Source organism: Pteropus medius, unplaced genomic scaffold, assembly GCF_902729225.1.
Source record: "Pteropus medius unplaced genomic scaffold, Ma_sr-lr_union100, whole genome shotgun sequence".
Taxonomy (NCBI): Eukaryota; Metazoa; Chordata; class Mammalia; order Chiroptera; family Pteropodidae; genus Pteropus; species Pteropus medius.
In genome coordinates this window covers 22292241-22319857 of record NW_024351729.1, presented here as the reverse complement: position 1 = coordinate 22319857, position 27617 = coordinate 22292241, and the positions used below count along the sequence as shown (strand labels likewise).

General features: G+C 51.2%; 1 protein-coding gene across 2 annotated transcripts; it reads right to left on the bottom strand.

The window, feature by feature from the left end:
• Positions 1-5677: 5677 nt before the first annotated feature.
• On the bottom strand, positions 5678-25515 carry PNKD (PNKD metallo-beta-lactamase domain containing). Of its 2 annotated transcripts, none has more exons than XM_039844740.1 (9): positions 25308-25515; positions 11948-12063; positions 11701-11813; positions 10966-11024; positions 10174-10266; positions 9638-9801; positions 8826-8912; positions 7877-7992; positions 5678-7651 (listed from the first exon to the last, which is right to left on the bottom strand). In XM_039844740.1, the coding sequence occupies exons 1-9, from the start codon at positions 25466-25468 to the stop codon at positions 7478-7480; spliced, it is 1083 nt and encodes a 360-aa protein (XP_039700674.1). In that variant the 5' UTR covers positions 25469-25515; the 3' UTR covers positions 5678-7477. The 2 variants fall into 2 exon arrangements, with proteins under 2 accessions (XP_039700674.1, XP_039700672.1); XM_039844738.1 differs by lacking the exon at positions 25308-25515 and adding an exon at positions 23661-24041.
• Positions 25516-27617: the final 2102 nt, after the last annotated feature.

Here is a 27617-nt window from a genome sequence, read left to right as displayed (position 1 = left end):
AGGGCCATCAACTCACTTCTCGAAACACTCTGACCTTAGAGGAAATGGTCGGAACTAAGTATTCTAGTGCTCAAACCAAGCCTGAAGTATTGTCCAGCAGAGGGAGCATTTGACATTTTTAAAAGGCAGGGCGATGACATAGGTCATTAGAATGACCTTAGAAGTTGTGGCCCCGAGTCAGACGTGACCTCACATGCACAGAGCCCAGTTAGATGCCCTGTGAATAGCAGTACATGTTGTGGTCCTAACATGTCACAATGATGGTGATCACAGTGACAAGCACAGCAAACTCACAAACCACGCTAACTCTAGGCCAGGCGCTGTCCATAGGGCCTCAATCTTCAGAATAACACTGTGAGCAGGTACTTTTTTCCCTCCATTTTATGGCTGAGAAAACTGAGGTAAAGTCTTCCCAAGGTCACACAGCTAGTAACTGGCAGAACCAGGACTCAACCCGAGGCAATCCGGTTCCAGAGTGAGAGCTCAGAGAAACATGAAGCAGCTAATAGATGATACGATGCATTTAAACACGTGGCGCCACAATATGGATAGTAATTGGAGACAAGGGCTTGAAAATTGAATTATGATCTACTCAAACCACAGGCTGCGGGCTGTCTGATCCCCACCGGGTAACTGTTGGAGTCCTTGACATAGTGGCTATAAAAGGGCTCAGTCTGATAGCCAGGGTCACAGAAAAGAAAAATCTTGGGAGGAGGTGGGAAGACGGGTGAAAAAAGTGAAGAGGATTAAGAAGTACAAACTGTCAGTTATAAAATAAGCCATGGGGATAAAAGAAAAAAAATAGCCACGGGATGTAGAGCACAGCGCAGGGAACGCAGTCAGCAACACTGTGGTAACTATGCACAGTGACAGATGGGCACCGGACTCAATGTGGTGGTCGCCTCATAAAGTATATAAATATCTAATCACTAAATCGTACACCGGAAACTGTATAATATTGTATGTCCACTATAAGTTAAAAATAAACAAATTAAAGAAAAATCTTCACATGAAACCTCAGTCACCTCGTGTCCTCCCTCCCTCGACCTCCGTATCACTTGGGAGGGTAATCTTCAGAGAGCTTCTTACTGGATAATTATGTATCAACTTTAGGAAGATTTAGAATTATATGTGGAAATGTTTAAGAAGAACTAATTTTTTTTTTTTGTATTACATTGTGCATATTTTATATTTCAAGTTCTGGAAAGGGTTAAAATAATGTGGTATGGGAAGGTGCTTAAGAGGTAAGCCTGGAGATTCTAATTTAAATTAGGCAGTTGAATAATTGATTTAAACTGTTCTTGGAATGTAAATTCTTACTGGAATTGTAAAAACACTTTTAAAAACTTCAAATTTACTATGTTTATATGTTTCCTTATTAAATTGCAATAAAAGTAACTTGGGAGGCTGGTTTGTCAGTCAATTGTTTAAAAAAAATTTTAAGAGGGGAGGGGGGTAGATGGGGTAAAAAGGGTCAAATATGTGGTAATGACAGAAGAAAATCGAACTATGGGCGGTGAACACGCAACACAATATATATATTCCTTATTGTTGAATTGTACACCTGAAACTTACTGGATTTCATTAACCAATGTCACCATAATAAAAACGATTTTTAAAAGAGGATAGAATTCTTTTTATTTTACTTTTTCCAGCTTTATGGAGCTATAATTGACACATAACAATTGCTTTAAAAAAGAAAATATAGTAATATAAAACATATAGAATGAATAAGTGCAATATATACTGCCTAAAGCAGTTTTAATTCTAAAAAGAGGACCAATTAGTAATCAAAGCCCCCTTAGAAGTTATTAATATTACTAGATCTATGATTAGAATGATATGACTGGAAAGCTGAACCTAAAAGGTTTTGAAATGCTTATATTTAAAAAATGAAAACATTTAAGGAATTTGCTAATTTTTAAAAGCCAAAGTGAATTCTGAACAAGCCTTTTTCTGCACGTGAGCCGTCAGTGGCATTAGCAAAGTTCACAGCTGCTTTGGAAAGCAGTTTGTTAGTTCCTCAAAAAGTTAAATGTGGAGTTACTGTATGACTTAGCAATTCACTCGTAGCTGTATACCCAAGAGAATTGAAAACATCTGTCTATACAAAACACAGATGTTGATAGCATCATTATTCATAATGGCCAAAAAAGTGAAGATAGCCCAACGGTCCATCAGCTAACAGATGGATAAACAAAATGTGATGTGTAAACACAATGGAATATTATTTAGCCATAGAAGGAATAAAGCACAGACACATGCTACCACGTGGACAAACTTTGAAAACATGTTGAACAAAAGAAACCAGTCACAAAAGACCACATATTGCATGATTCTATTAATATAACATGTCCAGAATAGGCAAATCTAGAGACAGAAAGTAGATCAGTGGTTGCCTAGCGTGGGGGTGGGGTGGGGGCGTGGAGACAGGAGTGACATCGAACGGGCACAGGGCTTCTTTCCTGGATGATAAAAATGTTCTAAAAATGGATGGCAGTGATAGTTGCAAAACTGAGCATATACTAAAAACCACTGAAGTGTACACTTTACAAGGGTGAATTGTGTGTTATGTAAATTATATCTCAATAAAGTTGTTAATAAAAAACCAGAAGATTTAAATAAAATCTAAAACGAGCAAACCCTATTGCTTTCATATGTGAATTACATAAAGTTTAACAAAATCTTTTAAATTATTAGAACAAAGTTAAAAATACAAAAAGCAAATTGTGGTCTAGATGCTCTTTAAGGGGTGATCATGTAAATCTCCACCTGTGGTCACCTGTCCACCTCCCTTCAGAGCTCCCCCCTTCCTTCCTCACCTCTCCTTGCTCGGGCCCCTCTAGCTGCATAGGACTCCTACTTGCCTGTTCTCATGGGCTGCCACCTCCTGGGAGCCCATGTTCTCAACTCTCTCACCTCCCCCGCATCCCTACCTATTTCCTCCCCCTTGGTTCTGGCTGTGTCCTGCCAGCTACTAGAGGAGAAAGCAGTTTGGCAAAGTGACTCACAGAAGGATTAACATCAGTTTGCTGCATACTTTTTAACCCTCTGGAAGAGATCTGTCAAGGACATTTGTTACTGTGCCCCACTTAGGGCCTGATAGCCAGTAAAAGGACGCTCTGGAGTAGATTGACATACTAGCTACTCGGCTGTGTTGGACAGATTGGCCTCTCTGAGCCTGTGATATGGATAGCCTGTGCCCTCCCAGCAGCTGGTGTGGGCATCTACTGAATGACTACCACACAGAGAGGGCTCACAATGTGCTGAGCTCTGCAGGTATTAACTTATTTCATTCTCACAGTCAGCTTCTAAGGTGGTGCTGGCATCACCCCTGTTGGACAGATGAGAAATGGAGGCACAGAAAGGTTAAGCAACATGCCCAAGTTCACTCAGTTAATAAATGGAATGCATGGACTCCAATTCAGATGCGCTGGCTCCAGAATTCATATTCTTAACCACTTTGTTCTACCTGACAGACTAGCTAGCCCTAAGTTCATTAATGACAGTAAGAGGAAGGGAGAGGCTGCTCTTCATTAAGGCAACTGTACATCTCATTCACTTCCTCCAGCCGCTCCAGAATGAGCCACCTGCCTGGTGTAACCCACGGCCAATCGGAGGCAAACCAGTCCGACTCCAAGTCCTTTTTCTTTCTACCACCCTGTCCAGAATTTGCCAGAGCCTAGAGTTTACTGACCACAAGGGTTAGGTTCCCACTTGCTTTCAAAGGCTCCATTTGTGGCTGAGGCCTTGGAGGACTAAGACCACCCTCCAACACACAGCTGCACGCACAGGCCTCTTCGCGCTTCCCGTTCTCTATTCTTCCCTGGAATGCGCAGAGCTGCCCACTTAGCACCCAACTCTCTCTCTATCCTTTCGTACCTCCAGAGAGACAGCGTGTGTTTGAGGGAAACAATGGAAAAAGTGAACTGCTTGCTGGTTATTTTTAAAACTACGTATTATTCAAACACCTTGGAGGCCATACGTCTACCTCCATTTCTTCTCTATAATTAATTATAGCACCAGAGATCTGATGGAGCGTTTTCCGAAGTGACTTCATGTACCTTTTCTCTTCCGACTCCTATAATAGCCTCCAGTAAGTGGACTTGGTAGTGAAGGTTTATGATTTTCCTTGGAGGACCTTTCCCTACTGTCAGCACACTGTGTTTCAGTTGTCTCTGACATTGACCTTCCAGGTGTGGTCATGTGACCTAATCTGGCCAGAGAGGTCCATTTACCTAAACTCCACAATTGGTTTGGGGCTGGGAACGTGACCTGAGCTGGACCAATGACACTCCGTGACTATGGGAAGTTCTGCTAGGTTTGATGAACTAGTAGCTTAGAACTTCTAGAGACTTTCTCCACTGCAGGGGAAAGCCTGACAGAGGATGGCACCGATACGGAAGCAAGCAGAGCTGAATGGTGAAGATCCTGTTCATCTCCATGCCTAAAGTCCCCATGACATAATCCCATACTTCTCAATTTCATGAGCTGATAAACTTCTCTTTTGGTTTAAACTCCTCTCTGTTAACTAATTGCCACTTGCACTTGAAAGGGTTCTGACTTATTCAAGGTTGTCGTCTCCACTGGAAGATGAAAAAACTGAGGTCAAGGAAGTGACTTGCTCAATATCACTTGAATCTTGAGAAACAGAACTGGGTCTGGAACCCAGATCTCTAAGGTCAGTGACACCTGCTGTCCTGAAAGCAAGGGGCAGGAGGCCTGGATGTTGCTGGTCAGTGTCAGCTCTGGGAGAAGCACATGCCATCATTTAGGACAGATGCCCCAGTGGGAGGGTCACCCAAGGCCCTGGGAAAATGCATCACCAGCTTTAGAGAACGAACACCTAGTGCCCCTTAAAGCTGGGCATTCCCAGGGCGACCTGGCCCTGGGGCTCACCCATTCATGACAGCAGTGACCCAGAGACAATCACAGAGCACAGTAAGCCACACTTCCTCAGGAAGGTGAGCACCATGGCCCCTTTCGCCACCCCCACCCCAGGTGCAGCCCTCATCCAAGACCAGGGCCAATGCCAAGTTCCCCGACTCGGGGTGAGGAGCATCTAAGATAGGAGGCAGAGGTATGGCCAAGGGTGGGAAGACTACGCCTTGGGCTGGCCCCAAGGAAACAGGGCGCTAAGCCAGCGCTTCAGCCTTCAGCCATACCGGTGCCACCATGAAGAATTCTGCCATGGCCCAGGGTTGCCTTTACTTCTTATTTTCCTATGTAAATGAATAGCTTTAATTACTATCACGAATTGAAAAATGGTATCATTTGTCCAAAATATTGACCCCAAAGACAAATACAAGGAAAACGAAACTATGTTATTAAAGTTAATCTCCAGATAATGGAGTCTGGCTCTTTGTTATAGCTGCGATGGAGAGAGGCTAGCACCAAGGCTTTGCCCTTGAGGTGCTATCACTGCTGTGCTGAGACCACGTAAAACCATCTCCCCTGTGGCCAGCATACACTTGTGCATCTCGAGCTTGGGAAAACACTGAGGTTAGCAAATTGTAAGTCCTGAAAAAATGCACATGAGCCATGGGAAAATATATTTATAGAGTTGTTTCTGGCCTAAGCTCTTTAAGTGCAGCAAATTCAAGCTGGCTGACCTGTAACCCAGACAGAAAAATGGAACCAGGAATAAAGATAAGCCCATTGAGTGACAGAGCCTCGGTTAAATCATTCATTCATTCAACATTTATTGAGCGCCTACTGTGTGCCAGGCACCGTGCTAGGCGCAGAAATTCAAAGATGCATAAGATACAGTCCATGCCCTGAAGGGTTCACAGTCTGGAAGGGGAGACAAACATGTAAACAAGTCAAATACAGTGTGATAAGTGCCACAAGAGAAGCATTTACAAAGAGCAGAGGTAGCCTGGGAGGGGAAGGGCATGGGGGTTGTCTTCCTGGAGGAGGGGGCCTTTGAGAAGGATTGTGAGAGATGAACAGGTGTTTGCCAGGCAGACAAGGCAGGAGGAGCAGGGGAAAGGCATTCCAGTCCGAAGAAACAGCATGAGCGAAGGCACAGAGGCAGGAAACTGCATGTCTTGGGGGGCGGGGAACTCTAACTATTCTGGGAGTATTGCTAGAGTTGGTACCAGAGGCTGTGGCTGGAGAGGGAGGCAGAGGCCGGATGATGTGGGGAAACTGAGGGCAGGGGGCATCTCAGAGGCTTGCCAGGGGTGAGCAGAGCCTGAGAGAAGGCTTCTCTTCAAAGGAACAGAAGGCTCCTGGCTAATCCAAGGTACGCCTGCTCGAGGACCATAGGATTCCGCACTGTGGCCCCTACAGGACCTGGGCCTGAGACCAGAGGAGAAGCTGAGCTGAGGGAGGGCTGAGCAGAGGGGAAGGACCCAGGCCTGGGGTCCTGGAAGCTGCCACTCATTTGAGAGCTCTCTGATCCCAGATTCCTGATATCTGAACTCTGCTGCACAGACCCCCTCCCCATAGCTGGGATGGGGCCGAGGATCACATGACAAATTACGGAAATGTGTTTGGCTAACTGCAAGAGGCCAGATGAATGTGGTTAATTACCGAAAGAGGAAAGGGGCTGAAGATAAAGCAGGAGTTAGAGGAAGGCAGAAGTTCCTAAGAATAAGGGCCAGGACGAGAAAACCGCAGTGGCCTTGGAGGAGGATGGCTCTCTCTCCCCTGGGAGGGAGGGACCCTGTTGGCCCAGGGCAGGGGCAGGAACTCTGCCCCTACAGGACTGTTGGGCTGCAGTCCCAACAGCCTCCAGTGTCGTCAGTCAGCCTGAGGTCAGGGTTTCCTTGGCAACCAAGACCCTCCCTATGCCAGGCTGTAGAGGGGTCGCTGAGGCAGAGATTGGCCAGACAGCCAGACGTTCAGCCCTTTCACCTTTCTCGGAAATGGCTCTGTTTGAAAAATGCCTTTGTGGGGGTGGGGCAGGGCAGGGAGACTTAGGGAAGAAGCGGGCAGTGTCTCGGAAAAGGAGTCCAGGTGCCCCTCTGAGTGACCACCTTGCCAAGGCACCGCCCTCAGGCCACTCTGGGGGATGCAGTTTCTTCCCCAACCCTGAATGGGAGAAGAGGGAAGACGGACTCAACCTGTTCATGGCTCCTGCTGCCCCAGGGTCAGGGGCCCCCGTGAGAGTGAGGCCTCCTGAGGGAGAGGCTAACAACGGCCTCCATGTCCCTCCTGTCGCTGCAGGAACAGGGGACAGGAGGAGCGGATCCCTCCCGGTCAGGTCTGGAGATGTCCCAAGGCCCCTCCTTCCCTGTTGCCCTCGAAATCTCAGCCTCGCCACGGAGTCTCCAGGCCCTGGAGCAGGCCCCTTCCTCTCGGCCTCAAGGTCTCATCGCCTGGTTCCTCCTCGTGCCCTGACCGGTGCTGGGAAATGATGCCCACCGTGGGCGCCGATGGAGTTGGTGGTGGTAGCAAAGGCAGGGATGGCATGTGCGGGTGATGGGTGGCCTTCCCACCACGGGGGTGGGCCAGGGTGGGCTGGGGGACATCACTTGCTCTTGTGCAGGTCCTTCAGCCGGCGGAGCTTCTCTAGGAGCTGGGCCCGGGAGTAGCCATCATCCTCAGAGGGGCCCAGGCCTGGCCCCAGAGCCTCCTGCAGCACCAAGCAGTGGGTCCTCAGGAACGGGTTGTAGGAGCGCTCCTCTCCCAGGGTGGATGGGCACTGTGGGAAGAGAGGCATCTGGGTTTGGTAGGGAGAATCTGGAAAAAGGACCCAACGAGGGAAGCCTCCCTGGCCTGGGCCCCAGCTCGGGGCCCCAGAGTGTGAAGCAAACATGTCAGAGCTCTGGGAGACCCCACCCCCACCCCGGGGGCAGGCCCAACTCAGCAGGAAGCCTTTCTGCTGGGCGGCCCCCTCACAGCCCCGCCTGGACCCCCAGCCCCGCACCGTGCTCTTGCGCTCCATCCGCTGCCTCTGCACCCACTGCATCTTCCTCTCCCGGGCAAGGTTCTCGGGCTCCACCACGCCTGCAAAGCCCAGGTTCTCCTCTGCATACTCGTGACCTAGGGACCGCCATGGGGCCGAGTGAGAGAGATTGCAAGGCAGAGAGAGAGATTGGTGTGTGGTCAGAAAAAGTCCTTCCTGCCCTAGGCCTATGTGTACCGACAACTGGGGAGGAGGGGCAGTGCTTCCAGGACCACTCGGGCCACATGGAGCTGCTTCCCTGAATGTGGGCACAAGTCGGCCATGAGTAAAGAGGCAGAAGCCGTTCAAGGGGATAGCACCAGGCCTGGAACCAGGAGACCTGCATTCTAGCCCGACTCTGCCTCTGCCCAGCTGTGTGACCTCAGTCAAGTCATGGCACCTCTCTGGGCCACAGTTTTCTTTGGCAAGTGAAGAAAACAATGCCACTTGAACAAGGATGTGTCTCTGGTTCCTGGAACAGAGCCTGGTATATGTTAGGTATGTACCAGGCAGGGGAACAGCTTGAACAAAGCTGTTCAATAAAGTATGAATGAATGGATGGATGAAATTATGTTCTGAAGATTAACCGAGATATTAGTGAATGTATTTTGCAAACTATGGACATGCAGTATATAGTCTGTCTGTCTGTCTGGACATGCAACATGTGGATATGGATGCATTCAACGGACACATGCAGACTGGACTTACTGACTTCTACCTGATGAGCACAGGCTGTTCTCTGTCCTGGGCTCTGGCGAAGCAGAGGCTTTACAGAGCCAGCACTCCAAAAAGAAGGGAGCTCTGCCACTACTGCTAGAGTGGGCTCCTGGGAGCCACCTGAGGTGGAGTTGTGTCACCTCTGGACCAGGAACTGAGTCAGCAGGGACGCTAAGAGGGTGCGGGGCCAGGAGAAGTGGGAGGGGCACCTCACCAGGCCACAGCAGAGTGTCGTCCCCCAGCCCCAGCACAGTGTCCAGCGAGCTCAGCATGGTCTCTGCAGTGCCCTCAAAGGTCCGTCCTGGTGTGGTCAGAGAGCGTGTTACAAGGTACAAAGATAACACAGCATGCGATAAGGTACGCGAAGCAGGGTGGGGGCCAGCTGGCACAGCGTGGGCTGGCCACCAGCCCTCAACCATGCCTGGGCACGCACCCCTCCTAGGCATCTTACTCCCTCCTTCCCACTGGGAGCAGGGCCCAAATATTCACCCCCAGCCAAGCCCATCCGAAGGCCTCCATCACACATATTGACACGTGGAGTGCCAAGAGGGGGTGCCAAGTCTTCAGGCTGAGTTCTAGGACCCCAAGCAGTCATCTTGGGTTGCTCTTTTCCCCAGAACACTTCCTTCTTTGCCTGTGCTGCCTTTTGGGACTCCACACAGCCTGGGACTTGTGATCCCCCCCAACCACAGTATCATCCTCTTATTCAGGGGTTCTCAAGGTTTTGTGACGCAGTCCGCCAGTAAATATATCAGAGAACCAGGCTCTACCCAGTGGAATCAAATGCCCTGTGAGGTCTGTATTCAGTTACAGGCATTGTCTCATTCTGTCCATCCCCTGTGGGAAGTGGTGATACTTAAAAAAAAAAGGGGGTAACATAGGTAACTGTAACTCCAAATCGGAGTAACTGCCGAAGCAACATCTGTGCCGAAACCAATGCTTTAATGCTGTGTGGCCGTCCTTGGGCCCCTGCCCTGGCCTCTCTCCCTCACTTCTATTCTGCTCTCTTCTCTTTGGGGAACTCACCACAGCCGGAGAGGAAGAGCAGGTCTCCTGAGAAAAGGCAGGAGGGACCCTTGTAGGGCTCCCCATCCAGCAGGTAGACCAGATGGCCTTGCGTGTGGCCAGGGGTGGCCAGAGCCCGGATCTGAAGCCGTCCCACGCTAACCACATCTTGATGACACAGGGGACTGAGGAGCAAGACAATAGGGGAGAGAAGGTACTAGAACTTATGGCAGCCATGCTGGCCCTATCCCAGTATAGGCCCAAGAGGCTGGGTGATTCACAGGAGTCAAGCTCTCCACACCAGAGAGAGAAGGCACCCTCAGTGCCCAGGGCTTCGGAGCCAAAATCTCCCCTCTTCCTGTTTCAGGGACCATGGCTGGATCAGTGGGGGGACTGGCAGTAACGGTCTTCAAACGGGCTGTGATCCGCTCTCTAAGTTCCGGGAAAGGCATCAGCAAAGATTCAACTGCAGATACCCGCGAAATACTCAGCTGAAGGATGCGGGTGAAGAAAAGGGCCCGCAGAAGAGCCATCCCACCCCTGGGCCAGGCACTCACTGGGTGAGGTAGGGGATGCCATCCTCAGGGCTCCCGTACACCCTACATTCCTGGTGCCGCCGGCTGAGGTCACGGTTCCCTCCACTGTGGTCCCTGTAGGTAGGACAGCAGAGACAGGCAGGGGCTTTGGGCCTCCTCGCCTCCCTCTTCCCCATGGCACCTCCAGGCCTTTGAGCCCTGGGGGCCTCGGCTTCTGCACTGAGCCAGGCCTTTGTTTAAGCTACTCTCCTGCCCAGAACGTCATCCCTACAACTTGCCAACACCTACCCCCGATTACCTGGCCAATGCCAACTTAACTTTCTCAGCCCCAGGGTCGTCAGCCTCTAATTCCTCCAAGTGAATCTGGTTATGCCCCGCCTGGTACCCCTCCCCCCCCCACTCCTGTACCCTGTGCCACTGCTATAGTTATCATCATTTACTACTGTGCACTTCCATACAGGGCCTGTGTTGGACTATGATCTCCTTGAGAGGAGAGATCACAAGGTTTGTCTATGTCCAGTGCACAGGAGGCATCTAATATATGCACACAGAGTGAAAAATAAATGCCTCCCCTGCCCTGCCCTCCTCTGGGGCTCCAGGAGCCTGGTAAGTGGAGCGGTGGGAGACTTGACCCTCTCCTTCCCTCTCTGCTGGTGCCCCAGTGCTTCATGAAGAAGGTAGGTGACCTCCATCCTGACTCCCTGACCCCCAGCCCAGCCTGTTTTACAGGGCCCAGGCCTGGCCACCCCAGCCGGGGCAAGGGTCAGCCAGGGAAGACTGTCTGCACCCAGACCCTCTACCCCAGCCCCTTACCAGTGCTTGTGGGTGCAGAGAATGGCAACCAAGGTAACGCCCTCCTTTTCAATGGAAGCCTGGAGGAGAGAGGAGGTACTGAGACTGAGGAACAGGGTGCAGCACAGGACATGAGGCAGAGAGAAACAGGCGCATGGGTGCTGGGTAGAGAGGAGAGGAAGGGAGAGGAGGGAGGGGCGATGGAGAGGGAGGGGATGGAGTGAGAGAATGAGAAGGGTGTGGGGAGCAGAGGGCTGGGAAAGGGAGAAGAGCTGAGATCCAGCATGGGCACATGGGAGAAGAGGGGAGGGGGAGGGGAGGGGGGGAGAGGGAAACTCGTGGAGGGGGCAGACACACAGACACATGCACACACAGAAATAAGAAATGAAAGGGAAGATGGAGAGACCCGGATACTGACACGGGTGAGGAGAGAAGAGAGAAGAGAGAAAGGGGGCCACAGAGAGTGAGAGAAAGAGCAAACCTATCAGAGCCAGGGGCCTGGGTCAGCATCGCTGTCTCTCTGGCTCTGATGGTCCCACTGCTGCCTTCCTCCCTTCCTCCAGCCACGGCCTGGACACCAACCCTCCCCCTGGCTGTGGTTGTGGGAGTCTCTACGTGGATGTACCCGTTGGGGTCTGTGTGTGAGTGCATTGGAGGGGGCGCATCCCATTCGCAGAGGGACCAGGGTCAGCCCCCGTCTCTAGTGAGAGGCAGCTGTCAGTCTCCAAGGTGACCCCAGGTACCCCTGCCCCTCACCTGCACAGCCTGAGGGTCTGAAGGGTCCACAGCCACAGCCAGCCGGGCCTGGGTGTCGATGATGAGGTAGCTGTAGTTGTCCGAGAGGACGGGGATGGGAAGCACCTTCACTCCTGGGGACAGAGATGGGCTGTGGGTGGGGTGGCACGCAGGGAGCCCCGCAGTTGGGGGTATGTGACAGGGGTTAGGCAAGAAGGAGGGGTGCACATGACTGGGGCGATGTGGGCCCAGGGCAGTCAGAGCTCACCGTTGAAGAGGCGGGGCTGGGTTCTGGAGTGGCCTTTGGGGTAGCGATTCCGAGCCCTGCGCAGCTGCTGGCGGTAGAAGAGGTATCCAAGCCAGGTGCGGGTGTACAGGCTGTACCTGCGGGGCAGGATGTCCGTGCTCAGCCCCCACACCCCGGACCCTCCGTGATGCCCAGGCCCCATGTCTCCGCTCCTGTGGCCGTCCCTCAGTCCGTCCCTCAGTCCGTGGCACTCCACCATCACTTACTGGACGCCTGCTGTTTGCCCTGCTCAGTACTCAGGACAAGACGGAGGACAAGACGGAGAACAAGACAGACACGCCCCCAGTTCACAGCCCATCAGGGGAGAAGTGAAGAATTCAAAGGGAGACTTCTGGAGGGTGAGGGGTTTATTTGGTGAAAGGGATGGAAGAGTTAGGAGGCTGAATTAGGCAAGAAATATATTTCAGGAAGAGCAGTGACATCATAGTGATGCTCAAGGATGTTGAACCAGATTTCTCTGCCTCACCAGAATTAGCAGGTCTGGGGTGGGGCCTGGGAATTTGCATTTCTAAAAAGCTCCAGGTGATGTTGATGATGCTAGTCCAGGAGCCACAACTTTGAGAATCACTGGGATAGGGGAAATTGTAATAGCAGACAATAGGGCTGCTATTATAATTTGTTTGGGGAAACTAGAAAGTTCTGTTTGGCTGTTTGGTGGAGGGAGAGGTGAAGCTGGATAGGCTGACCACACTCCCTCCCTCCTCTGGCCACCATTCCAGGCCATTCCAGGTCATCCCAGGCTACACAGTGAAAAGGCAGCAAAAAGAAAGGAGATGACGTGTGAGTGACAGAGTCCTCTGAATACAGAATGCCAGCACTCAGGGCCAGCTTCACAGGTGTGCGACCTGTGTGGTCACACAGGGCCCCCTGCTTGGTTTAATGCTCTGCTGTTGCCATCTTGAAATTCTTAATGATTTTACCTTTGACCTTGTATCTTGTAAGTAAAGTCTGATGGAACAACATACACACAATATGTGTATGCTCTGTTCCTCGCTGTCCCATACACATATCGTGTTGGCAATGCCCCATGAGCACAGAATTCTGGTGGACCTACTATGTGTGGGAACTCGACAAGACTCAAAGTAATACAAGGTGAGCGTACATCTATGACTGAGTCAGGGGAGCACTGACTGGCCTGAATTTGCTTCAAAGACAGAAAGAAAGCAGTGGGTTTCTAGGAAACCCTACCATATCCTTTCTTACTCGTGTTACTTCCCTGTGTGATCAAACCGTCTATGCCGCAGACGATGCTACAGAAGGAAAGGGAAAGGGGGTGACTGGTCTGTCCTCCTCCTTTTAGTTCTTCCTCGACAGCAAGCTGCAGGTAGAGTGTGAAGGCAGAGAGAGCAGGTCGAATATGGGTGTGTCAAGAAGTGAAATAAAAAACAGTTGAGTTAGTTTTGTGCAGCGTTTCCAGTGTTCTGGTAAGAACAAAATAAATCTCCCTATAAAGTTAAGAAATGTGAATTAAGTAGTTTCAGTGATTCACATGAGTTAAATGTTCTTACACTTGCATTTTGAAAACTGGTATTGCATAATATAAAAATGAATGGTAAAACTTATGCTAATGATTTAGACTTTTAATTTTTCTTGACTTAGAATATCATTAAATAGCAAATTAAAAAATTCATGGCGAGTCGAAAGAGAGACTGTGGAAGAAAAGCTTTATATTTCAGTACCTTCCATGGCACTTTTTCACTTTTTTTCTGCTTTTTGAACAAGAGGCTCAAAATTTCATTTTACATTGGGCTTTACAAAGTATGTAGCTAACCCTGCCGACATGGAAAGGAGCTCTCTCAGGCTCCGGCCTCTCAGAAGGAAAACTGAAGCAGGGGTGGGTGTGGGGCAGTCAATGCTTAGGGCTACACAACAGGTCAGTCAGAAAGCGGGTGGGATTCTGCCTGATTCAATTGGAGATGGAAAAGTTGATGGACCATAAACCTCTACCTGAATTTCCTGTATCTACGTTGGGGAGGGGGTTGGGGTTCATGGTAGACCACTCTTCAAGCCCCTTTGAAAACAACTGGATCAAAACCAAGCAGGTTTCCACGACAGTTTGGTAGGAAGGATTTTGCTGAAGTTTAATCATTGCGACCCCTCCGTTGTGTGTCCACGCACTTGTATTGACTGGGAATTTCAACACAGTAAAGGGAGGTTTTGCCATCATTTGTGTCTTTATGCTCGTTTTTTGTTTTTGTTTGTTTGTTTTACAGTAGAAAAGTTTTCATTAGAAGGGAAAGTCCACTTCCGCACGTGGAAGCGAGCCTGAGCAAGAGAAGCGTGGCTTAACAGGCCTATACTTGTTTTTCATAAGCCCTCTTTCTCTTGTATTTTTAAGTCAGTTTCAGCCACTTCAAACTTTCACTCATTCAATGATATTTAGTGGGGCCTTGCTATTAGCCTGCTCTGGGCACACAGTTGAGAAAGGCAGAGTCGGTGCCCTCACTCAGGTTATATTCTAGTGGGACAGATAGGACAATAAACATATTGGCAAGTAAAGATGACGAAATAAAACAGGGCGAAAGGATAGAAGATGATGACAGCAACTGCTATTTTAGATACTGGAGTCAAGGAAGGCCTCTCTCTGGAGGCGACTTTGCAAGAAGCAAGGGAGCAGAACGTGTGCGAATCTGAGGAAAGCTCACCAGGGACCGGGCAGAAGGGAAGTGCAGAACCCTGGCGGGAGGGAGGGGGGCAGCTGGCGGCAGCTGCTAACTCTTGCGCTGTGCTGTCATGATAACTGATAACGGAGAGTTGGCACAACTAAGATGCCCTCCCAGAGGGGGTTGGTTGGAACAACCTAATATTCTGGGTTGGATTCTAGACAAGAAAAAGAACGTTAGTGGGACAACTGGTGAAACTTCAATAAGGTCTGGAGAGTAGTTACTAATTCATATGGATGTTAACTTCTTGGTTTTGATAACGGTACCGTGGTCATGAAAGCTATTAACATTTTCCGTGGTCATGAAAGCTATTATCATTTGGGAGCACTGGGTAAGGGGCATATGGGAATTCCATGTACTATTTTTGCAAGTCTGAAACTGTTTCAAAATGAAAAGTTAAAAAAGAATAAAATATCTTTTAAGTCGCCCTTTCCTCTGTGCCCTGACAACCACTTCGTATCCATGCTTGGAGTCCTGCTCTTGACTTCATTTTTTCCTTCACAGGCTTATGGGAAGTCCAGAGTCTCTGGTAAGAGAAAGCTCTGGGTTCTCGTCGTGGCTTCGGCTCACCTAGCCCTGGAAGCGTGGGCAAGTCATTGGTCTCACAAGTCAGGTTCCTCATTTATAAAACGGCAATACCAAAACATACCCCGGCAGGAAAGACTGTGTGAAGATTAAGTGAAATAAAACAAGATAACAAATGGTAACACTTAGTCAAAGACCTGGCAGTGGGAAATGTTGAGCAACTATTGTTTCCTTCCCACATTCGCTTAGGTGCCCCCTCACGGCTGTTAGCACATGGCTAAATGCTCCCTGTCTTCCTTTTTGGGATGTTCATTACATATCCTTTGTCCACCAATGAAGGTCAAGATCCACAACAGCAGGGGCTGTACACTGTGAAGCTGCAGTAAAGGAGGCCCTTCTCTTTCATTTGCTGTATTCAGCAAATATTTACTGCATGTGCTAGTCAGGGTGCAGAGAGCAGAGAACAAGGCAGCTGGGCTCCTGCCAGCATAGCGCGTGGAGTGGCAAACAGACCAAACGGGAAAACAGAGCAGTAGACAAACCAGCAGTTAACTCTAGCTGGCGATGGAGGAGAGTCGTTGGAAGGGAAGAGGTCTTACTGTGGACAGAGTGGTCAAGGAAGGCCTCTTCTCTGAGGACAACCTTTGAGCTGGGGATGCTCCAAGAGGAAGCCAGCAGCGCAGACTGGGGGTATAGCACCAAGGCCTGGAACAGGCAGAAGCGGGCGTGTTCTAGGAGTTGCCAGGAGGCCTTGGTAGGGCAGGACGGGCAGAGAGCACCAGGGAAGAGGTCAGCAAAGTGGGCAGGGGCCAGGTCACGGGAGAGGGTAGAAAATTGCTGGTGGCTTTTAAAGCGGGGAAGCACCTGCTCTGACTTCCCTTTCTAAGAGCTCCCTTGGCTGCTGTGTAGGGGGTATAGTGAAAGGGGGTAGAGTGGAAGGTGGCAGGGGAAACCGAGTCACTAAGTGGGCGAGAGGACAAAGGCCTGGCATAGAGGGGGTACTGGAGATGGAGAAAGGTGGGGATGGACACCAGACCTGAGATCTGCGCCCTGCTGGCTGTGGGGAGGATGGGGTGGCCCTTGTGTGCCTGAAGTCTGGATCACAGTGCACTGCAGGGGAACGCAGGACTGAGGCATGGAGGAGGGAGGGGCCTGAGGACCTAGTGACACTGGGACACTTTCTTGAGGCTCCCAGGCCCAGTCCTTCCCTGACAATGACTTCCGCATGACTCAAGTCTCTGAGCTCTGGCTCCTCTATCTGCCCGCACATTGGCAGTGTCACAATCACCAAAGTCCAAAACCACCTTTGTCAACTCTTCCTCCTACTGCCTCTCTTCCTGGAAAAAGGCCTGTTACACAGCTTTAGTGCTGATTTAACTCTCTCCCTGGCATACGTGACCAGAATCCCTCTCAAGTCCCTACCACATGGGCTCACCAGGGAACGGGCCCTAGAAGCTCTTAACCAGACCCTTACGAAAGCCTCCTTTACTCAGCTCTTGGCCTTCAACCCAAACTGCAAGCCACTGGCAAAAATTTAAGTTCCTAAAGCACTGATGTTGACTGGGTCCCGCTACTGCTCAAAAGCCTTCGGTGGCTCGCACAGCTTACAGAGAAGAGAGTGTCTGACTCCTGGGCAGGCCCTCCAAACTGGGACTGAGGCAAGTCTCTGCCTCCTCCCCTCCGCATGGCCCAGTGAGGACCCTGTGTTCCTGAGGGGGAACAAGCAAACGCCCGCAAATGTCCACCAGCTGCACAATGGATAAATAAGCGGTGATATCGTCAGACCACGGAAAACTACACAACCAGGAAAACAAATAACCTAGAGCAAGGGTCTCCAATCCACGGACCAGTATGGGCCGGTGGCCTGTTAGGAACCTGGCTGCACAGCAGGAGGTGAGCAGCGGGTGAGAGAGCAAAATGTCATCTGCATTCGCAGCTGCTCCCCAGCGCTAGCATCACCGCCTCAGCCCCGCCTCAGCCCCGCCTCAGATTATCGGGCATTAGATTCTCATAGGCAGACCAGTCCCTGGTGCCAAAACGGTTGGGGACCGCTAACTCGGGCACCAGATCTCAGCATGCACGACGCTTAAACATAACATTGAGCATACTGCAGAGAAAACAATTTGACAATATTTATGAAAAATGCCAAAGCCTGCAAACTATCACCTACTTTGGGATACTGAGGTGTACAGTAAAGAATCAAACCAGCAGCCCAGGGACAGCGCACCCCGCAAGAGCAGAGGAGGTGGGCACAGCCCTGCAGAGTCTGTAATATTTTCTTGAGCTGGATGGGAAGAGATTGTTATCTACCTTCTTTTGCATGCTTGAAATAACTTATTAAAATTTCAGAACTACCATCCTCCTGCAGGTTTCTGGCCTGGAATATCCTCCAGGCCTTCTCCACTTATTGCAGTCCAAAGCCTCCTTCAGGGCTCAGCTCAAACCCTTCATCTCCCCATTACCCCAGCAGGAAGCCTCCTTCCTCTGCTCCATGTGGAGCACTCAGCCACCCCCCGTCCCTCCAAGAGGAGTGAGCCCCTCAGAGGCAGGGCCTTGTCGGACTTCTACCAGCTCCCTAATCAGAGGGCAGAGGGCAGGCAGACTAGGCTGGAGACCCAGACTGCTCTCCGTGGCTCCTCTGTATCCTCTTGGATACCTCCAGCATTAGCACAGCACAGAACTGGCACTCACGAATGTTTGGTGACTGGGAAAGGCCAAGGAGGGCCAGGCATGCAGGCGTTAAAGCCACCAGGCACAGAAAGGGGATTTTCTACTTGGCACCTCATGCAACTGGCCCCATGCCGGGCTGTGGACCCTGTGAAGCCTGGTGGGGGTGTCCTGAGCCACAGTTATAGCTACCTCTGCTCCTGCTCTCCCCTCCCCTCCTCATCCACCTGCTTCCAAGTCCCTCCCCTCTCCTTGCTGCACCTACACACCTGGCCAAGCAGAGTGCTCGGCTAAGCAGGTCACTAGATCCAAGGGCATGTGTAGGGTCTGTGTCACTGGGGCACAAAATCTCAACTTCCCCGGCCCTGGGGTCTGGATCAGGGAGGAGCTGAGGGAGCACTAGACAGGGGGTCTATAGACAGGTTCACGGAGGCTTTGCCCACCCAGGGTAGGGCATCTCTCCAGAGCCCACCGGCTCATCTTTAATAGCAATGACCTTTTCCACAGCTTTCTTTGACCCCACGTGAGCAGACTGAGCTAAATGCCTCCTATCATTGATCTCCTGTCATCCTCCAAACAACCCTGAGGCAGGTACTATCTATCATTCCCTCACATTTCAGACAAGGTCAGTGGAGCCTGGAGAGGAGGGAAGGGATTTGCTCAGGATCACAGAGCAGTAGGTGTTGGCACAGTGGTTCGCCCTGGCAGCCTAACCCCCTGTACTCCTAACCACTAAAATCCTCCCCAAACCCCAAATGAGGGGCTAGGATGAGATAAGTGGACCAGAACTATTTTGGGGGCACACCCAAAACCTTTGAGGGCCTTTGCTGAGAAAAATGAAAAGTCAAGGTGGTTACAGTGACCACACAGCCTGGGATCTGGCCTCTGGGACTCCTGGGGCACTAGTTGGGCCTGTTTGAGACACGCACCCCTTTGAGAATCTGGTGAACATTAAGAATCCTCCCTGCCCCCCGCCCCAACTCATTATAAATGCAACTTTTTGCCACGAAGACCGCAGGATAGGACACCCTGAACTGGAGAATCCCAAAGATCCCTTTGAAATCTGGGCTCTGTGATTCCTAATCTGACTGAGTTGATGGTTCCCTGGGAAGCATCTGAGCCAGATGCAGAAGACAATTCAGGACCCTGGTGGCCCTCCAAGTCCTGCAGCCCTCACATAGCCATTTCCGGGTTTGTTTCATAAAGAATGCCCTGTGGCTGGTCAGAGGCAAAGCCTTCATCGCATATTGAATGGACCCCGGATGGGAAAATGCGAAGGTGCAGGAGTGACGGAAGGACCTATCCTTGTATCTCCTAGCCCTCCCCCCCAGCTCCCTGGGACATCCCTGTTCCACGGAATGGGTCCTATGGCTTCCTTTCTTGTGTTGCCAGTGGCAAGAAGCAGAGCCCAACAAGCTCACATGACTTACGAGATGACACAGACACACCAGGACCAGATGGAGGAGTCAGACTCTCCGCCATGGGGTCCCAAGGCATGGACAGAAGGCTGGGATCTAGATCTTGGGCTAGCTGCATCAGAGTGATCCAGGGGTGGCGGGAAAACATGAAGATGCTGGCCTTTTCCTTTTTCAGTCCCTTTCCTATATTCTGATTCAGCATTTCTGGGGCCCAAAACTACCCACAGTCGTCTCACCAAAAGGAGAAGAAAGTTTCCTAATTAGTCCTCTGGGACCTAGATGGGAGACAGAAAAACCACTCTGCAGGGCGGGGGTGGGGGAGGGGACAGCAGCTGGGGCGAGCCCTGCAGCTGTCCTGAGGGGCCATCCCTGCACCCCAGTGAGGGATCATGCTCCTCTCTCAATGAACCAGAGCGTGACTTCTCTGGTATCTGAGTCTAACCCTCCGGCCCCATGGGAGGCTGGTAGGACAGCTGAGGACTGTGAGACACAGCCCTGGCCCCTGACCTCCTCCCGCTGGCATAGAAGTAGAGAACACACAATGCAGCTTTTCTTCCTCTCCTTCCTAAAGGGCGTTTCACCATCCTAGGCAGCCCCGAGAGATGCTTGAGGACATTGGTGTGTCTGGCCCAGCTAGGCCCTGGGGCAGAAGGGGAGCAGCATTGCGGGGCCGGGGCTGGGGGGGGGGGAGGGCAGGGGCTCTGCATCCAACAGAATGACTTGAAAAGTCCCTATTACCGGGGTCACCTGTCTTGGCCCCTACCTCCCTCTGGTACTCCCTAAGTGACCCCCAATTCTAGTGGGCCCCAGACTCCACCAGGACCCAACAGGCAAGCCAGCTTGGTGAGGCCTCTGGTCAGGGGGTGCTTTGGGTTTCTCTCAAGCTCCCCAGACCCCAGGCCTCTGCTTCTGGGTTTTGTTTTTGTTCTGATCTGTTTCTTTTGGCTTCTCTGTCTCCCCCACATCCCACTTCCCCTCCTCCCCGCTCAATCCCAGGCCCTCCTACTCCCTGGGCCAGGCCTGTGGGAGCCCAGTGGGGAATCAGCAAGAATACGCAATGAAGGCTTTGCCTCTGACCAGCCACAGGGCATTCTTTATGAAACAAACCTGGAAATGGCTATGTGAGGGCTGCAGGACTTGGAGGGCCACCAGGACACAGTCCTGATGGAGGAAGGCCTGCTCTGAAGGCCCCCAGGGACAAAGAGAAAGGCTCAATGTTTTATGCTCTCTCAAAAGTGAGGAAACTGAAGAAGATAATGAGACAGCTAAAAAGGCCCTAGAGGGTGAGTTTCCTGAAGCTGCCAGCAAGCCTGGCGGTTGGGGTGGGGGTTACTTCCCCAAGCCCAGGAGAGGGGCAGTGCCTGCACATGGTCAAAACACAGGCCTGCCAAGAGATCAGGGGGCCTGTGTTTACCAGCACCATGCCCATCCTGGCTATGGTCTTCCGCAGACTTTGAGGCCCTTTCCAGACCTTTGCCCGTCTTTCCTAGAGGGAGAAGGAGCTGCTGCTGAGGGCTCTCAGGAAGGACCAGAGGCACAGCCATTGCTGGTGGCCTGTCTGTGGTATTTCAGTCCTGGCCAGGAGGCCCAGACTAGTTCCATCTCCTTGCCCAGGATCCCAGGTCACTTGCCCAGCCAAAGCCCCTGGGATCTGTTTGTGTTTGGTTTGGGTCTGTTTGTTTTGCACACCCACCCTCCCCATCCCCCACCACGGCCAATCCCAGGCCCTCTTGATCCAGTCCTGCTCTCTGGGCCAGACCTGTGGGAGTCTAGTCGGGAATCAGACCTGTGAACACCTAATGCAAAGACAAACAAGATAATGCAATGAAAACTCCAAGAGAAGAGACTGTGGCAGGGGCCACTCTGGAGGAAGAGATGAATTTTGACTAAGTAGGCTGGGCAGGCTTCACAGAGGAGACAGCCCCTGGGCCAAGCTTTTCACTCATTCATTCATAAAAAAGACATTTAATGATGGCCAACTCTGTGCCAGGCACTGTTCTGGAAGCTGGGTTATGGTACTGAACGAAGTGTCTTCCCTCATTCAACTCATATTCTGGTTGGGGGAGAAAACCAATAAACCAAAAGACAAGTCAATGGGAGTTGCTATTTTCACATGGGGTGGTCAGGGCAGGATGCTCTAATCACGTAAAATGTGAGCAGAGATCTGAAGGAGGTGAGGCAGCAAGCCATGTGGCCAGGGGTTGGGAGAAGAAGGTTCTAGTGACAGAGAACAGCAACAGAAAGGCTCTGAGGTGAGGCTGCCTGGGAGCGCCTGAGGGACGGCAAAGTTCCTGGGTGACCCAGGCATAACGAGCAGAGTGAAGATCAGAAAAGGTGAGATGGCGCCTTTGAGCTAGGATCTGAGCAGAGAAGTGGCCCGTTTCTGAATTAAATGTTAACAGTTTCATTCTGGTTAGAGGTACAAAGGCGAAAGGAAGCAGTCGGGTGAGAGGCTGGGCTGACCGTGGGTTGACCCAGAGTGGGAGCAGTGGAGGTGGAAATAGTGTTCAGATCTTGGATATATTTTGAAGGCAAGCTTTGAGGATGCAACAAAATTTGACAGGTAGAGATGTAAGGGAGGGAGGAAGGTCTGATAGGCCCTCAGGCAGAAGTATGGAAAGAGCCCAGGGCCTTGAGAAGATGGAACTGGGCAGATCTGGAGCAGGTGTGGGTGGGTGAGGGGTGTGGACTCCATTTTGTAGGCAATGTAGTTAGGGGAAGAGGCCACCTGCTCAGAGCCATGGTCTGGAGACTAACCTGGCAGCAGAGGGGAAGCTGGGGGACAGCAGAGGGGCCACTGTGGATGCTGGGGCTACAGTTCTCCAAGGTCCCAAAGGCCTGAAGAAATGAAAAGGACCCCACTCCTCTCCTGCAGGCTGTGTTGTGGATGGCCCGGCCCACTGCCTCTACCCGGCGTTGATTCAGTCCATGAGCAGGTAGGTCATTCACCCAAAAGCCCTTAGCTCAGGATTCTTGCCACTGCTGAAAGTCAAGCCAGTGGGCTTCACTGGCCCCATAGCAGGGGCTTCCTTTTGTAGAAGTGGAGCAGCTAGCAAGGTTTGTCCCGAGGACAGTTGGTTTTACTTGGGTCATGAGGGTCAAGAAAGATCCTCTATGCCTAGGAATAGAAAAGGGATTCTATTGGTTGGGGGCGGCGAGCAAAGCTTTTGTCAGCTAGGACTGTCCAGCCCCAAAGGCAGGCCACCATCCACTTTCTCAGCTCTGCACAAACACAGCCTTATTCCCCATTCATTCCCACTCTGAAAACAGAGGCTCTTGCTCATGGCCCCAGTCTGCAACCCCCCCTCAGCTACCACTGAGAAGGCAAAGGGGCAAAAGGGAAACTGAGGCATGAAGCTGCAGGGTCGGGGGGCACAGCTGGGAGAGCTCACACTCCTGATCCCAGCCTCCTCAGGCACACCCTGTCATTCCCAGGGACCTTGTCATGCCCTGACTTCTGCCACAGATTGGGTCTCCGTTCACATGCTCCTTCCGCTACTCCTTGAGAATAGCCACTAGACTCTACTTACATCTGTGATCCCACAGTCCTGACCCAGGGTTCACTGAATGAAGGGATATGGGATTTCCCGATGGGTAGGTGGACTTAGAAGATAGTAGAAGTATGTAAGGAAGCTCCAGAAGGACCCTGCCAGCATCACGTTCCTTCCCTTCCACCCATCCCCGCTATGGAATGAGCCATTGCTATCATCTGCTGAGCACTTACTATGAACCTTGGCCCTGAGCACATATTGCACAATTTCATTTGATCCTCACAGGAGCCCTGGGAGGGAGGCGCTATCACTATGCCTGTTTTACAGATGCAAACAACTGAGGCACAGAGTGGCTGAGTTATTTATCTAAGGTCACATGGCTACTAAGCAACAAGGCTAGGATTCAAAAGCAGATTTATCCGACCCCTCATGGTATGCGCTTAACTACTACACACAATCTCCCATACCCCTCAGAGTCCCAAATGCATGTGTCTACCTCAGATTAGCCCAGATCTACCCTCCACTGTGCCCAGTTATTCCCCACCCTAAGATAACTGTGGTTATGTTTGAGGAAAGCCCTTTATAAAACTGTCAAATGCCAGAGATTACTGTTATTAATGATAACATGAACCATCATTCCTCTCTCAGGCGTTACTTAGTACTTTCATTGTCTGCTTTCTAGACTCCAACAGACTCTTCTATTTGTGGTCCTCTTAGCCACACGCTTAGGGTGCCCATGTACTCTGCTCCTCCCAGTCAAGTCCTGTCCTCCCTCTCCATCCTTCCTGGAGGCACTCCCACAGCATTAACACCTGCCCATTTCCCCAGCCTGTTTCCTGCTAACACCCCTTCTCCCTCCCAGCAGCCAGCAGCCTCTCCCCCAAGGGACTGAATTGATTGTTTCCCAGACCTTGGAGGGGCAGGTTCTTGAACTCTGACTCCAGGCACGCCCTTCTGCTCTGCAAATTTGGGGAGTGGATTCCAAGGCAACCTTGAAATGCAGACACAGGAAAGCTTAGAGGAATACTGAATTCCAAAGAAGCTATCTGAGATTTCCAAATTTGGAGGTTGGGAAACTCCCAGATCCCATGTTCCAGGAAGACCCAAACTCTCAGGATTCTGAGGTGGTGAACTTGTGAATTGTGATCTCAGAACTTCTGATTCCAGTTCCTTGTGGAAACTTTTATTTCCTACTTCCTCAGGCCATTTATATGATTTCAATGTTACCAATTTTGAAGCCATAACTAGATTGAAAAATCCTTCCCCAAATAGAGCTATAAAATTCCCAGAAATTTTGTGGGGAGAAATGTTTTTTTCTAATCCTAAATATGAAGATATTAAAATATTTATAAATCTCATTATTTTAATGCTATGTGCAGTGCAATGGTGACTTGGTTGGAACATTATGGAGACTGTGACCACTATTTGGGCTCTTAGAAATGTGAATGACCCAAAGGCACACACTCAAGACTCCCCCACCCTGTGTTTTCCCCCACTAGGCCTTTACATCTCTATTTCTTAGGCTGAGTGTGAAGAGAATCCTAGGGCTGAAGCTTCTGGGGTATCTGGGGTGGTTTGGGGAAGAGGGGAGAATTAGAATGTTTTCTCTGAAGCTCAGGAAATTCCCAAGCTTAGGTCCTCCCCCAAACCTGGCCTGTGGCCAGGGCTCCCACAGTTCCCATCCCCAACATCACCCTGTCCTTAAATTGGGGCTTGAGGTCCTGCTCTCAGGCAATGGAAAGTGGACAGGGGTCCTAGGAAAGCCTTCTTGGGGCTCTTTCCCTGCATCTCAGTGTCTCAGGGTAGAACAGAGCTGGTTGGCCACCCTTGCCTGGCCTAGGAAGGGGCAGAAGTGGGGGTAAGGGAAGAGTGAGGACTGGAGAGAAGGAGGGGTCAGACAGGAAAAAGTCATTGGGAGGTCAGTGAACCTCAACAAGTCAAACAGAGTGAGTAGGGTCACACTTCACAGCCTGAGGCTTCCCACGCTGGCCAGGATAGGGGGATAGAAAGAAGGGGACAGACTGACCCTGCAGGGTGGGGGCCCTCACTCGGGACAGAAGAGCTTACATTGTATGGTGGGGAGCAGGGTGATGGGGGAGAGGAGCAGGGACATGTGGAAGGAATTGACAGTTTCAAATGACACTTAGAAGGTATGTGGCATTCCGGACATTCAGCCTCTTCTGCACCTGCCCGCCCGGGGCCTTCCCGACCCGGGATACTGACCGACCTAACTTCTTTTTCCAACTCCTCTGTCTCCGGATCCTCACCTGGCTCTTTTCTCCAGATGTCCTCTCACGCCCCATTTCTGACCACCCTGGCCTGCCCCTTCAATCCTCCCAGCCTATATCAATTTTAATCGCCCCCCTTACAACACCTCTCTTTCCCCCAAATCAATGGTTTCTCTAACCCGCCTCTCCGACCGCTCTCCTCTAGACTGGATCCCCCAGCTCTTGCCCCGTACGAACCGCCAAGCCTACCCCAGCCGCGGCTTCTCAGCCCCCTTTCCTAGCGCGCTCGTTTTTCCGAGGCACGCGTTCCGCGGGAGTCCGGCACTAACCCGATTCGGAAAAGCAGCCGCTTGCTGCGCGCCATGAACAGGCCGCGAAGGGTCCGCCGCGCTCGGCAGCTGCGGGGGCTCAGGAGCAGGGTGAGGACAAAGAGCAGCAGCCCGCAGCTGGCGATCCACAGGAACGGCGCAGGCCAGCCTAGCCAGGCCATGCTGCGGGCAGGCGCCGGCAGCGGCCCACGGGGGGGCGGGGCAGGCCGTTGCTAGGCAACGGATCGGCCTAGACCCGCCCCCCCAGGCGGGGAAACGAGAGATTTGGGGCACCGCCCCCTGCGCGGGCAGGTCTGGGAATATGAGAGAGGGGTTCTGGCCCCGCCCCGCCCTTGACTCGGGTTCGAGCCCTCTCCTTCGCCTCCCTCCGCTGCGCGAACGCGTAGAGTGCTACAGGGGAGGAGGCTTGGCTTCGCCCTCCGCTGGCCGGCCTGGAGGCCGGGCTAGAGCGCGGCTCGGACCTGCGCTAATCCCTGTCCACAATCGTCCGAGTCCTGCGAAGGGCCTAAGTCCTGCGAAGGGCCTATGTCTTGTCTGCCCCCTACACCCTCTCATCTGCCCCGCCTAGGGGGTCTCTGGGAGAGACCCTGGAATGGTCCCCTTGGCGGGGAAACCTTAGACTCAAACTTTTTCAGCTGGAAGGAACCTGAGAGATCTTCTGGGTTAGCTGCCATTCATACGTTTATTCATTCACTAAATTACTTTTCTGTCTTCCTATGTGCCAGGCACTGTGCTAGACTCTGAGGATGCAAAGGTCAAGACACAGTCTCTGCATTCTCTGAGCCTAGAATCTAGCAGAGAGACAAACCACATAAGCAAACAAACATACTTTTGCATATATGTATACATATTTACATATATTACATGTGATTAGGGGCCAATGATATGGAGGACAGAGGACCAATTTAGACCGAGGAGGGCCTCCCTGAGCAGGTGACATGTAGGATAAGAGGCTACAGAGGCTCAGAGAGAGTTACTTGACCAAGGTTATGCAGCAATGGATGGCAAAGACAGGACTAGGACCAAAATATTTTCACTCTCAAGCCCAGGGGGATTTCTACATCACTACCCACCACCTAACCCCCACTGCTGCCTTCCGACGGCTTCCAGAAGTTGTTAAGGTCAGTGGGATGGAAGTAGATGTAAGGGTAGGCGTGGTGACATCCATAAATTTGAGCAAGCCAGAACTAGGGCTGGGATCCTTCTGGCTCCAGCCCTAGCCCTGACCCAACACAGAAAAGGGAAGGAAAGGCTACAAAAAGTCAAGCTAGCTCTCTCTCTCCCACTGGGAGATGGTTGGAAGGAAGCAGGTGAGGTGGAGCTGTTGTCTTCTTCCCTGTGACCTGTGCTCTGGCCCGAGAGAGGCTAGATAACCTGACCCCTAGATCACACATTTCTCTCTTCCTCTGATGTGCTCTGATTAGATCGATCTAAAGGCTGAGTCCCCCAGAATGGAGAGTATAGAAGTATAGGATCCTTACGCACAATGAATGAGGCCTCATTCCTCACCCCACCCTCAAAAAACCCAACAGATTGGTTAAATTATCCCCAAACTGAATTGTAATCCCAACACCTAATCCTGCGTTTCATTTAGAAACCCCAGACATGAAGTTCCTCTTATGTGGATACACCTCGAGGGCCAGAGCCTATGGCTTGCTCCTTCCCTGTCTCCTTGCCCACAATTCAGCTTCTTAGTGCCTGGCACATAAAGGGCTCTCCATAAACAAGCATTAGAACTGAATTAAACCCCTGCCATTAGCTTCCTAACTGTGTGTGCTGCAGAGGAGGCAGAACGAGAAGAAGACTGATGAACTAATTTGCAGAAGGTCCTTCCAGGCCAAGGGAGTTTATGTCTCTAAGTCTGTGTCTATACATCCAAAGTGGAAAATTATGAAGCCTCATCGAAAGTCACTGTGGACACACTTTTCTGTAGGTAAGACTGTGCCAGGCATTGTATTGAGAATTTAAAACACGGCCCCTGTCATCTGAAACAGGAAATGCAGGCTCAGGCATGAGCCCGCAGAGAATATGGAGATGACTAGATTCTAATCTCAATCCATACACACATTAACAAAATTATACATAATAATCTAAGATGCATTCTACGAAATACTTGGAGCCAACCCAGGGCTGGGGATAAGAAATAAGGGTGGATGTTTTAGGGGACTCATGCAGGCTCAGGAAGCCATCTTCCTCTCCCCTGGACTATTCTAGAGAACTTCCAACATCTGCTCCAAATCTGCTTTAGTTTTCACCTCTGTCCCATGAGAATCTTCTGTGCCTGCCAGACACAGAAGATGCCTCATTATT

Excerpts from the sequence above, each read along its gene's own strand:
- PNKD (XM_039844738.1), bottom strand. The coding sequence starts at position 23,992 with ATGGCTTCAAAATTGGTAACATTGAAATCATATAAATGGCCTGAGGAA. Across the intron at positions 11,025-11,700 it reads CAGACCCTCAGGCTGTGCAG|GCTTCCATTGAAAAGGAGGG; the intron begins GTGAGGGGCAGG and ends TCTCTCCTCCAG. Across the intron at positions 8,913-9,637 it reads GCTCTTCCTCTCCGGCTGTG|GACGGACCTTTGAGGGCACT; the intron begins GTGAGTTCCCCA and ends TGACCACACCAG.